Source organism: Falco cherrug, chromosome 1, assembly GCF_023634085.1.
Source record: "Falco cherrug isolate bFalChe1 chromosome 1, bFalChe1.pri, whole genome shotgun sequence".
Classification (NCBI taxonomy): domain Eukaryota; kingdom Metazoa; phylum Chordata; class Aves; order Falconiformes; family Falconidae; genus Falco; species Falco cherrug.
Genome location: NC_073697.1, coordinates 72,179,016 through 72,191,467, shown reverse-complemented (window position 1 = coordinate 72,191,467; position 12,452 = coordinate 72,179,016). Strand labels below are relative to the sequence as shown.

The 12,452-nt window shown below is 37.6% G+C and overlaps 1 protein-coding gene and 1 long non-coding RNA gene across 13 annotated transcripts in view; both read left to right on the top strand.

The window, feature by feature from the left end:
- Positions 1-12,452, top strand: part of RAP1GDS1 (Rap1 GTPase-GDP dissociation stimulator 1) — a 101,323-nt gene that overhangs the window by 51,346 nt on the left and 37,525 nt on the right. For 7 of the 12 annotated variants that reach the window (XM_055701048.1, XM_055701047.1, XM_055701044.1 and 4 more), the window contains exons 3-4: positions 2,425-2,547; positions 7,184-7,309. In XM_055701048.1, coding sequence (XP_055557023.1) covers positions 2,425-2,547; positions 7,184-7,309 — 249 coding nt within the window. Of the gene's footprint in view, positions 1-2,424; positions 2,609-7,183; positions 7,310-12,452 lie in introns of those variants that run through there. The other 5 variants (XM_055701045.1, XM_055701046.1, XM_055701052.1 and 2 more) reach the window with 3 other exon arrangements.
- On the top strand, positions 7,316-9,439 carry LOC129735295 (uncharacterized). The gene is made up of 2 exons (XR_008730718.1): positions 7,316-8,440; positions 8,538-9,439. It is a non-coding gene; the product is annotated as an uncharacterized LOC129735295 (long non-coding RNA).

The following is a 12,452-nucleotide window of genomic DNA, read 5'->3' as shown; positions in this document are numbered from 1 at the left end:
AGCATTTAATTTTATTTTCCCACTTCTTGCAGAATGTATTTTGTTCTACTTATGCAATTTATGCTTTGCACAGTAATGCATAGTCCTTCAAACTACAGATCATAAAAATAAGACTAGATACTGTATAACTCAGCAGCATGTCAGGAGAAAATGCTTTAATGCCTTCTGCCTACTATTACAGGTTCAGAGATATCTACATTTTCAATTTTGAATTCTATACTTTCAGTTTTGAACTGAAAGGAGAAGGAGGATCTCTTCTTTAATAGACAGCTAAGATGTCTGGACCAGTCTTTAGTTCTGATATGATTTTCTCTGAATTCAAACCTTTCTTCCATCTGCATATATCCATGGGAGAATATAAGTGTATGCTATATGTCAGAACTTATAAAATATTCCAAAGAAGCCATAATATCACTGAGATATCACTTAATATCACATTATATCACTGAGAGGGTTTCTCAGTGCATTTGAAAAATTGCAGTTAACTAGATTGCAAACAGGTTAAAAATAATCAGCACATATATTATGCATGATATATTGAAATTAATCTTTTTTTGATACCTGATCTATTTGTCATCAGATGTCATCACTGATACATTGTAGATGAATAGTCCTAGCCAAAGACCAACATCCCGAGATGGAACTGAATACAGAAATACAGAGACATAGCTGCAATCCAGACTTGAAGTTCTCTCCTTTTAGTCCATTTTCTGTAGCCTAGATGTCACTGGCTCCTGGCCACTGAAGCATGTAGATACTGTATATGAGCCATGAAACCCATGTGAGTTACCTCTGCCAGGCTTGTGCTGACTTCTGTTCAGGGTCAGCTCATGGAGATCTCTCCTGCACTTGGAGGCAGGAGGGCTTGTCCTGGAGCTGACACAAGTGAAAAATCAGTTGCAGCCCTGAGAATGGGCAAAGGGAGGAGGAGGGAGGAGGTGGTGAGCCCAGTGACATGTTACCAATTCACAGGGAAAGCACAGCTAAAGAGTGGTTGGAAACTTGCTCTATAAGACTAGCTAGTTGTGGTGCATAAAATATGCATTTACTTGATTAGGGTAAAACTGGAGAATGTTGTCTTGAAAAAAAAATATTGGATTAGTTTAAGGCTCTCCTTTGCTGTTCAAAAGTATATAATATCTTGCAGATTTGAAAGATACTATATAAACCCAAAATCCACTGATTACTGCTGTTGCTGCCGAGCCTGACTGTGTCAATAGCTCTTATACCAGAGTAAGGGCGCTTCTAAGAAACTGCAGATAGTGGTGGTCAGAGGCCTGTCTTTTCAGCTCTGAAATGTCTACATCCGTTTCTTACCGTTACTGGCAAGCTCTAGCAATTTTTTTTAATTTTAACTGGCACTTACTGTAAAGCTTTTAAGTGATATGAGGGGGTTTGTGCATGATATAGTGCTTAAAAATGCCCCTGTCAACCAACAGAGTTGCATTCAGATGGATTTGGTTTGCTTTGCAAAAGTCATCAATTAGAGCATCTCAAAGCCATCTTTGGAGAATGCAAGTAACTTCCATGACGATTGGCTTAAGGAGTCTTGCTGCTTTCTAAAGTGATAGCTGCCATCTAATCATATTGTGTGTCACACTAATATTCATCTCAAATATGATGTTATTTGAAAGCATTAGCAAAATACATTTTAGCATCAAGTACCTTATCTTTAATTGCAGTTGAATCAATGTTAATTTTCAGTTTGTAACAGAGCTGTTGGCCAGCAATGCTACGTGGGGCCCTGTTATGGAGCAGCTGCACAATTTGTCCATACTACAGGCAGAAGGAGGAAAGGTTTTGTCCCAAATCTTTGATCTCTACTACAAGAAACTCAGTGTTATTTTTCCCTTTCCCTTCTACTGAGACTATACTGGAACTACTATAGTTTAGCAGAGTAACGCAGAAGGTACTCGAGCTGAGTGTAAGTGGAGTCTAGACCAGGATCTGCATGGCTCACCCTCTTCTCCAGTTTCTGACTCCTACACTGCATTAAGCTGTGCCCTCAGCTGTAAAGTCTTCCTCTGTCATTCCTTGAACGTTTCAAATAATTATAGAGTACCATTCCTTGATTTTTACATAGTACTTTAGGCTGCTGCGTATCATTCTGTGACCTTTAGTCTTTCTACCAGTCTCTCCAATAGTTTCCTTATGTATGCATGAGTATGTGTCTGTATTTGTTTATATATAACGCAGAGTCACCTTGCAAAGATCAGGAAGATTAGGAATAGCAAAGTATTAAGTTTTATGAGCACATCATATAAAATAAATACGATCACTGAAACAGCAGTTAGCTTTTGATGTGGGAAAATAATTACTTTAATAATTACCTTTGAGAAGACTTCACTTCCCTTCTGCTTTTCTTTCTTTTCTTCCTCAGAGCAAGCTGATGCATAAGTCATTTTTGTGTAATGTGTTTTTCAGATATGGAGACAAGTGAAAAAATCCAGAAAAGTGGAGTTCTTCAGGTGTTCGCAAGTCTGTTGACGCCACAATCTTCCTGCACAGCAAAAGTAGCTAACATCATAGCAGAAGTAGCCAGAAATGGTGAGGTTTTCTACAAGAACTTTTCTGCTGGAACATCTTCAGTTTTTCACCTCACTTGTCAGTATGTTTTACTTCATTTATGTTTTCATTTTGTAGATTAGACACTTTTCATATCCCTCTCTTTCACTCTTTTTGTTTTGTCAAATTTTATTTCTCTGCTTTTTAATATAATCAAAACAGCGTTTGGCTGCTGGATTTTTTTAGTCCTTACTTTCATGCTATTTAGTTTTTAACACAATAGTATAATTTATTGGGCAGAAATAGCATGCACCTGGCTTTATGAAATGCATATAGAAAAAAAAGATGTGCATAATTTGTGCATCCAGTTATACATAGTGCACACAGTTACAACAGTAGTATGTGTAGAGATGGTTAAAGGATAGTAGATCGTTTCTTTGGTCTGAGATTTATGATGACATTATTATCATTATGAAGCCTTTGATACCACATGGAAATCAGTTACTGCTATCAAAAGAGCATTATATGTGTTAGAGCAAGAGCCCAAGATCCATTTTGGTATGTATTACATACATACAGTCATATAATATATGAGATGATCTACAACTGTTTAGATTTTTTTTTTCTTTAGGAGAATTATCTTAAAGCTCACCCAATCTTCTGTATACCTTGAGCTCAAATAAATGGTGTCATATCTGCAGGCAGGCACTACTGTCAGACCCTGTGACACTGGGGTAGAGGAGGTTTGTGGCTGACACTTCTCACTCCTTGACTTGCTGCTTTCCCAGCCAGAGAGGCACAGGTTGCATTTTGCACTTTCCTTTCTCAGACACGAACCAGAGAAAAGTAGGATGCCTCTTAACTGCTGTCTACATGCAGGCCTGGCAGCTGTATCTCTCTCCCTCTGTAAACTCTCATGCTGATGCTCTACAGAGAAAGGGCTACATTATTGCTGACTGTTTCCACATTCCCTTCCTACCTTTTCTTTGGAATCACAGTATTACAGCTTCTTACTGATAGCCCATGTGACCTCCTCTACCCAATTCACTGATTTTGAGACAATGTATATATGGATATTCAGAAACAATTATCAACAAGAAGACATATGTATGTATATATATATATATGATTAGGTTTTAAGTTTTAAAATTATTTAATAAATAGTAAAAAGTGTAAACATAGAAATTTAAGCTTACAGATGTTTCAGAATAAGATTCATGCAACTATCACATGCTAATAATAACACTCATAATAAGTATATTTAGAATATTGCAGTCAACTGTGTATCCTCATAGTTAGTCCTTTTAGCTCCTACCTCAGAATGGGGAAGTTAAGAATAAAACCAATGTTCACAATTAACTGATTACTATCCATTGTTTCCTGCCAGATTCTCTTACAGAGCATTTTAGCCAGTATCTTTCAAATCTGAATTAATACACAAAATCTCTGAATAGTTTCTCATGTACCCTTTTCCTTGCCAGCTTTTAAATTGTTGTTATGAGTACACTCTTCAGAGTGTACTTTGAAAGCATTTTACCTGGTTCATCATACAAAATAGCTTTTGTCTTTTTCTTACAGTTATTAGCAGGTATAACTGGGACCTCTGGCAGGTAAGGTTAAAGTGAAGGTATTCAGAAATTATTTAAGGTGCCCAGTGCTTTCAAGACTGAGATGAGCTGGGTGTTCCTCTTCGGATTCTAACTGTTGAAATCATTGCTTAAGCAGGATACCAGGGAACACCTTATTTGAATTCTGTTCTTTTCTTTGTCCTCTTACGTAAGAATACAAATGCTCATGCTTATATTGCAGCTTTTTTCAACAAGCTTCAAAGGCACTTAGAGAAAGTTGTGTTATCAACATCCTACAGATAGTAGGCATTAAACCCTGGCAGTTGAACTGATTTCCCTATGGTCATGCCAGGCAGCCCTGGCAGAGCTGGTAGTAGTGCCTCTGACTCTGAATCTGGGCTTTACTGATAAAAGAACATCTTTTGCTTCCCCACTTCTTCGTGACCTTTCCTATTCCCCTCATCTGGTCCAACACACAGACACACACACAGAGACACGCACACACACATATACAGACATGTCACATCATATCCCTCTGCCTCAGTAGTTTTGTTACGTTTCATCTCCTCTGTGCCAGCTCTTTGTGCTCTTGCTCTGTTTCACCTTTCCAGTTCACATGACTTTTCCTCCTCCAAACGTGAACCTGTGTTAATCTCTCCCATTTTAAATATCCAAACACACAGATTTCCCCTTAGTCAGTCTTGTCTCTCTAGCTACAGCCATTTCCCTTTCTACTGTGGGCATACTGAAGGCTCAGATGTGCTTGCTACATGGGGTTTCTCTCCCCACTGTGGACCTTTTAAACCCTCTTCTGAGGTCTTCAGTGTCCTCTTCTTTGCCAAGTGTAGGAATGAGAACATCATCTTCATACTCTGTAATACCAAGTCACAATTACATTTCTCTTTTGAAGTCTTGTCCTCCTTTGGTTTGTATTACTCTGTCCTCAGTGGTTCTCCTCCTAACTTCTTAAGTGATTCTTCACTGTTTCCTTCAAAGGATCAGCTTCATTTCCCCCTTCCAGGTTAGTGGAAACCTTCTAAATGGTTCTTTTTCTTTCTTCTATTATTTCTGTGTAGTATCACCTTCAAACACAGTTGCAGTTACCACATTTTTGTTGCTGTCTCACAGATCTATTTTGCTATATATGGCATCATTTCTTTACTTGTTGTCCTTACACAACCTTGATAAATAAAAGTTTGTTCAGCATATTGCCTAATTATTTTGCTGCTGAATGGGAGACTGAAAGCTTCTGCTCATTCCAAATGGAGGAAGGGTTTCTCACTCCTTTTCACCACATGAGCAAGAACCTAAACATATGACAGAACAGACTGAGACCTCTCAGTCTCTTAGGAAAGATCAAGTTCTATTTCCTGTCACAGACTAGGAGAAAAAATATATATCTAATTTTGATAATGTAGAAACTATGGTAAATTAGTGGATGTAAAAGAAAACGATGCAGGGAGAAGCTGAAGAACAGACGAGGTTTTATAGGCAATTAAGAGGAAAAGGCTGAACGGACAGAGGAAGGAACATAATACATTTAGTAAGTAAACATTGAGATGAAGATGAAAGTGGATGATAAAAAAATAGATAAAAAGTTACATGGACATGGCAAGACCAGTTTTAAAGAACAGATGTATCTGATATTTGCTCAGTTCATTACGATGGATACCATCACCATTTATCACAGTATAGCATCTGTCTACAATTTTAAGATGTTACATTATCTCAGGAAGGTGGGTCAGTTGTGGTGACTACTGTCTTCTGTTGGACCTGTGCAAGTGTATAGATATTGCTTATTCTGCTTCACCTACTTGTTGGTATATCAAAGTTTATCATCCTGTGAGAATTAGCTCTGTGACAATTATTTCTTTAGCTGAAATAACACTGCAAGATTAACTACAAAAGGTACAATATGTAGCTACAGAAACATCTAAGAACATTGTAATAGGTGCAACAAAGGGAGTATTTAAGAAGATATATTTGTACTTCAAGCATTGTATGAAATCTTTGAGTTATTGGCATGTTGATCCAGAATCAGAAAAACTTTCTTATCTCTTTTTATGGAAATTGGACACTGGTTCATTCTGTTTCATAAATGACTAAGTAACAGAAAGGTAAGCTGATTTTAGAAGATCCAACATAGTCTAGGATCAGGAAGAGATATAATTTGCGTTTACAACAAATGTATTGACCTTTTGCCTATTACAATGCTACATCTCTGAATGGTGCTCAGTAGTAAACTATTAAGTAACACTGTTGGTGTGTCAGGTGGTTACTTCTGTAAATTTCCTTTGTAAAATGTGCAGCACAGTGCCTGTGTAACTGTAGCTCCTTATGGAGACCAGTCCTTTATCTCTCTGATACCAGGATAATTCTCTATCTATGACTTGCATGGATGTGAAATAATACTTTGGTTCTCTGTGACTGGGGGACATAGCAGGAAGGAAGGACAGAAAGGCAGAGAGCTTCCCAGTGGATGGATCCTCTAGCTTTCCTCCCATGGTGGGCATCAGTTAGACTGTGGAAAGGTACAGGCCTTTGGGCTCACCTAATCTCTCTTGTATTTCTCATTCTTTCTTTTTCTTTTCCTTTCCTTACCTTCCAAATAAAGAGCCTGTTACTTGGCATTAATTCTTTTTTTTTTTTTTTTTTTAAAGCAAAAGCTTCTCGGGAGTTCTAATTAAGGGAATAGAGAGTAAAAAATGGTGCTCATTTTGGAATATGAATACTAGTCTTAAGTCATCTTTTGTGTTATTTAATAATTTTAAGTTGAATTTGTTGGGGTGGAGAAAAAGATTGTGAATTCACTGTTCTTTTCAGCACTTCTTTATGATGCTAAAAACATGCTCAGTCTGAGCTATGCTAAATTAGTTTCCATGGAAGTCAATTAAATACTCTTAATTCCTTCTAAATTAACGAATAATGGAAAGAAGATAAGCCCAAATCCTGACTTGGGCTTATTCTCTAGAAACTTGCATGAGAACTTACATTGTTTGTCCATGGATATGTTTATTCTCGCAAAAGGCCCAGATGCAATGCCAGTGTAACTAGAATGCATGAAACCGAAAACAGCCAGCTTGCTTTAATAGGCTTTGCATTATTTCCAGAATTTATGCGGAACCCATGTGTGGATGCTGGGTTGATCCCTCCTTTGGTGCAGCTGTTAAACTGCAAAGACCAGGAAGTATTGCTTCAAACAGGACGTGCCCTGGGCAATATATGCTACGATAGCCGTGAGTGTTGAAATATGCCATATTTTGCAATGCTCTTGTAGGAGGGAGGGAAATGCTTTAGGTGTTCTGTACATTCTGTACTAGGGGATGATTTTCCTTTTTTCTTGATTTTTATTTACCACATGACTTTTCTGATTGTATGGGGCAATTGAATGTCACATTTGCATTACACTTTTGTGACAGAGAGATTAAAACAACTGTTTCAATATTGTGATACGCTGGATATAAGAATAGAAAAAATTGTGATCCTGGGTTTGTTTTCTTTTAAACATAATGAGCTAGGTTTTCAAAGAGCAGGTATTATATACACAGAGGCCTGAAAGGTGTTTTTTTCTTCAAACAATGTCTCAGAAGGGAATGGAGTCAGAGGGGAATATTCATATTCTACCAGTCTCAAAGCAGTGCAGAGCTAAATATGTGGCTGAAATGATGTCTGACCTATGTTGCTGATTCTCAGAATCCTTTTGTGGCCAATCAGTTGCTTCAAGATTACATATTGGTAGTTTTGGTAGTCAGAAGTTATAGGGAAGGAAGGTTGGTGAGGGTTTTTTTTAGCCTTTTGTGGGCACAGTAAGTTTTGCACTGCCAAGTAATTGAGTTTTGAAATTAAATTGTGACTTCGCATGTTGATTACATGCATGGGTATTTCATTTGCAAAACCAAACCAATAGTCGTAGTGTTTTGAAAATGCCACTTCATTATCCCTTACTTTAAATATTTTGATAAAAAACAATAAATATGGTACAGAAGCAGAGACACCAGAAACATCTTTCTATGCACAGGAATTTAGAAGCCTATGGATGTCTGCAGATGGGAAGTCAGATGAAATTGTAAAAGCATTTCATTATCTTGAGATTTAGTGCCTTATTTCATATGGCAAGAAATTTTCTTTGTTCTGTGTTGCATTTACTAAAAGTTTTGTTGTTCTGAATACTGTCTGTTGAAAAAACTTTCTCCTTGCTACTTTTTCTCATCCTAGTTTGGAAATGTACATTTTGTATTGTTTTAAACTACTTTGCCTTTGACCTCAAGGAAATTGATCAGATTTTCCATGCTGGCATTTCCATTTACAGACTAACAACTGCTTGAGGATGTTAATGTATAATTCTTTCATTTAGGATCTTCTTTAAGGTGAGCAATCAACTGAACAGCTGCTTCCCCATGGAAACTTCAAGTAGAAGCTGTTGAGCTTTCTATAATGTAATTTGTTTACTATATTTTATTTCAGGGTCATATGTGATGTAAAGGTCACTCCCAGGTGGCACTGGTTTATTTCATATAAGTAAAATCTATATAACTATTCATGTCATTGTTGTTCAACCCAGATTCTTTTCATAAAATACAATAAAGACACACAAAAATGGCTTTGTAGTATCAGGTATTGTGGACTACTGCTGGCTTTTACAGTGCAGGATTTATTCAGTACAGAGAAGCTGTATTATGTGCCTTGTGTTGGTTGTCCTTCTGTGGAGCAAAGCTGGCACTGATAAAATCTACGGTAAGCAGTGATGTGTTCTGTATGCCATGTGTTGCCATGCTCCTGTGGGAGGGCAGTCATTACCTTCCCTGTCTATTCAGATAAGACTAATGAATAAAGTGTAATAAAATGTCACAAAAATCAAGATATTAGCATCTTGGATTTGAGTGGAAGAAGTTATTTACAGTGCTTATTTATTACATCTACCCTACCTGACTTTATTTTGTATGTTATCTTAATGTGTAATGATTATGTAGGTATGTATCCTATCCTAAATTCTTATCTAGGACAAATACTTTCAATATGATTATCACTATAAAATTTAATATATTTTCATGTATGACTATTATTTTTCCCTAACAAAGGGCTTTAAAGTATAACAAAGACAAGGTGTGGAGGCCAATAATTCTAATAAAAAAAATGTTATTATGTATTGATAGTCTTTTTTCTTTTCAGTTGACACAAACACAGGTGTTATCCTTCTGATAATTGAGACTCATATAGGGAACTTGAAATACATCAGTAACTATATTTTACCATATACATATGCTTTTTTTTTAACTTGTACTGTGTGTGTAATTATAACATGCAGTAATGAGGAAGGACTTTAAGTCCTAAATCAACGTTAGTCTGAAACTATGAAATCAATCCCATACTGAATGGGTCCTATTTATTGAAAGCCCCAATTATCTTGTATTTCATCCTAGCAAGCATGCATCACTTTTAGTGACAAGGAGTTAATCAGGTCTGTGTTTTTGAGAGAGGTCTGCATGGCACAGGACAAAAGTTGTGGGTCAAATGGCTTTTCTTCTAGAGAAGGCTGCTTAAAAGTGGCCTCGCAGAGGAGAAGGATTGCCTGAATTTTTTTCATGATCAAATGAAAATGGCAGGGGTTTCTCAGAGTTCACAAGTCCCAGAGTAGCTGCAGGAAGGCAAGACCATTTCCACGTAAGTTCCGGAAAGGCTACTCCTGGAACACCGCTGCTGTGGGAAACTTATTTCATGGCTAAGTCCCAGTGCTGGAAGAAGTTTAGTACCTTCCACAAGGTAAAAGGGGAATTACTTTCTGGCCAGAGACCTTACTGAATGATTCATCTCCTCACAGAAAACATGAAGTGAAAAGCTGTTGACTTACTGACAGATTTTCTTCTCTATTAAGTTTGAGGTATTGCATGCACAGTGTTATTGTCTGGGTGGTCGTCAGTGTTAGCCTCCTAAAATAATACTGAATCACTGAATCACTTCTTTGAGCAAGGAAGAAAATACAGAGAATTAAATGTATTTTGTAAACAGTTAAGGAGGAAAAAATAGGTCAAATTTATCCCAAGCAGCCTTGAGAGCATCCTTTTTAAAGTATTTATGTTGTGAAGAGATCTGCTTTATGTGAGTCTGAACGTCAAGAATACAGGCAAATATAATTGCAAAGCAAAGTAGAAGAAAGCTTTGTTAGTACTGATGAGGCTTCTAGCCTTCCTCTTGTTTGCAGAGATGAAAGAAACAATTGAGGCAGCCAAAAATATTTTAAGTCAGAAGCGATGAATTTAACTAATCACAGTATGCAGACTGTTCAATGCTGCCCTACAATTCAAGAACAGATACATTACTGCATGTTCCTGCACAGCCTGTAATTGTTATGCATGCTTTATCTAGTAAATGCTACACACACCTCGGCCCCCAAATATTCATCAAAGCAGAAAATGCAAAGCAAAGAAATGGAGATGTGATCTCTGCTCCTGTCCTTCCTGCTTTCTCCCCCACTGTATCTACAGACTGTACCAAATACAGCTACTTGTACTTCCATATCCCCAGACAATGGATTCCTCAGCCTCACTCAGGAACAGAATTTTGTCTGAACTATATTACTAGATGCAAAGCTCCTAGCCCACTCATTGCTTTTAACCACCAGATATGGGTTTTTGCTCATAATCAAAGCTAAATTCTTAAGCATTGTCCAGTCAGAGCATAAGACCTGTCCCTCTAGCTGCTTCACCACTCTCTATCCATGAATCAAACTATAGCTACTTTTCTACTGTCTTTCTTTCCAGTCCCCCTGCTGTTCTCCCCAGTGCTATTTCTTTAGTCAGTTTGTACAGATGTTATAGACGGATAGGGCATACCTCCAAAACCCTAAGTACCCCCTGCACCTTGGTTCCACGTACAACATGAAGCTCTTATCTCCATTGTCCGGGAAAGGTTATGTTTAACGTAACATGGTTCTTGCTATGAAAAGCAATGCCTTAAGTCACAGCAGAAATGGTTAATTATGCTGTAGGTAAAGCCTAAAAATTATTCCCTACCATCAGCTCTGCCAGTTGGGATATTAAGTTAAACACCATTATCCAATTTGCAGCTTGTGGTCACTTCATGAACAACCTGATGGCTAGTACATGCCCATGCCTCGGCTCTCTCTGCTGGCTTCTTTCCCAATAGGCTGGGAAGACTCTGATGACTTTAATCCTGTGGCAGATTGAGAGCTTGGGGGACAGGGAGACGGAGACCACAGTTTTCAGGTTAGGCCTGCCTTCTTGCAAGACCCACATGACAATGTAGGAAAAAGGCAAAACCTGTCTGTAGCCAGGTCTCTGACCTCCTTTGACAGCCGACACACCAATGCAGTTTGTATAGATGAAAGATCAGGCCAACCAGATCCATTTTAGTCAAGAATTTTAATGGAAGATGATACTGTATTAAAATAGTAGTGTTTTCTGAACAGATAATAGCCTCACGATGTTTTTTATAATTGTTTGTGATGCACGTTCTGTCTTAATCTCAGTGATCTTTCCATAAGTAGTTTGTTAAACACTTCAGTTTTGAACTGATTGACAAACTGTTTTCTTGTGATTTATATAGCATTGAGCACACTAGAAGCTACCATCATTATACTGTAAAAGTGATAATTAAAAGAGGAAGTGAAAAGCTAGGATATTTAGAGCCTGATTCAGTAGCCATACAGACTAGAGGGAGTCATTCTGATTGGCTTCAGATGAGATTAGATTAGACTCTTACCCATTAGAAAATAATTCCTTCTTGCTATTTGGAGCATCCGCATATTCTGAAAGCTATCAAAAGGAAATAAGCTCTCCATATATCTTGTAACAGAAATGAAAAATTTCCCATTCTGCCCTTGCATAATATTTATATTAATGGCAGTGCTTAGAGACCTCCTTGGGGAGTCTCAAAGCTACTCCTTTCTGCACCTGTCTACAACCTTGTTTCTCCATGAAGCCACCAGCCTGGGTACATGTTCTCACCAACCATACTTCATGATATAAACAGCTATAGAATTGGAAAGAAACTAAAAATGAGAACTCATTCTATAAAGGCTTTCCAGACAACTGCTTATCCAGCTTTTTCTGCAGGAAATTTACTGGATCCTTTTTTCATTTTCCAAGCTGTGTATTTCTTTGTTACCTACCCAGTCTTACTTGGGTTGATGGCAGAGCTCCTCTCTGAATTGCAGCAGTGTGGCCTTTCACATAGACCCAGATCTCTCTTGATCCCAGCCTTAACATCAGACCATGAACATTATACCACTTCTTGTTAGAAAGATCCTACACATGCTATAAATTCTCTATACTCAGTTGTCGATCCTGTAAGGATGTACAGACCTCTTGCAGAGATCTGCTAAGAAAGGCTAAATATAAAAACTACTCAATTGTAGAGTTA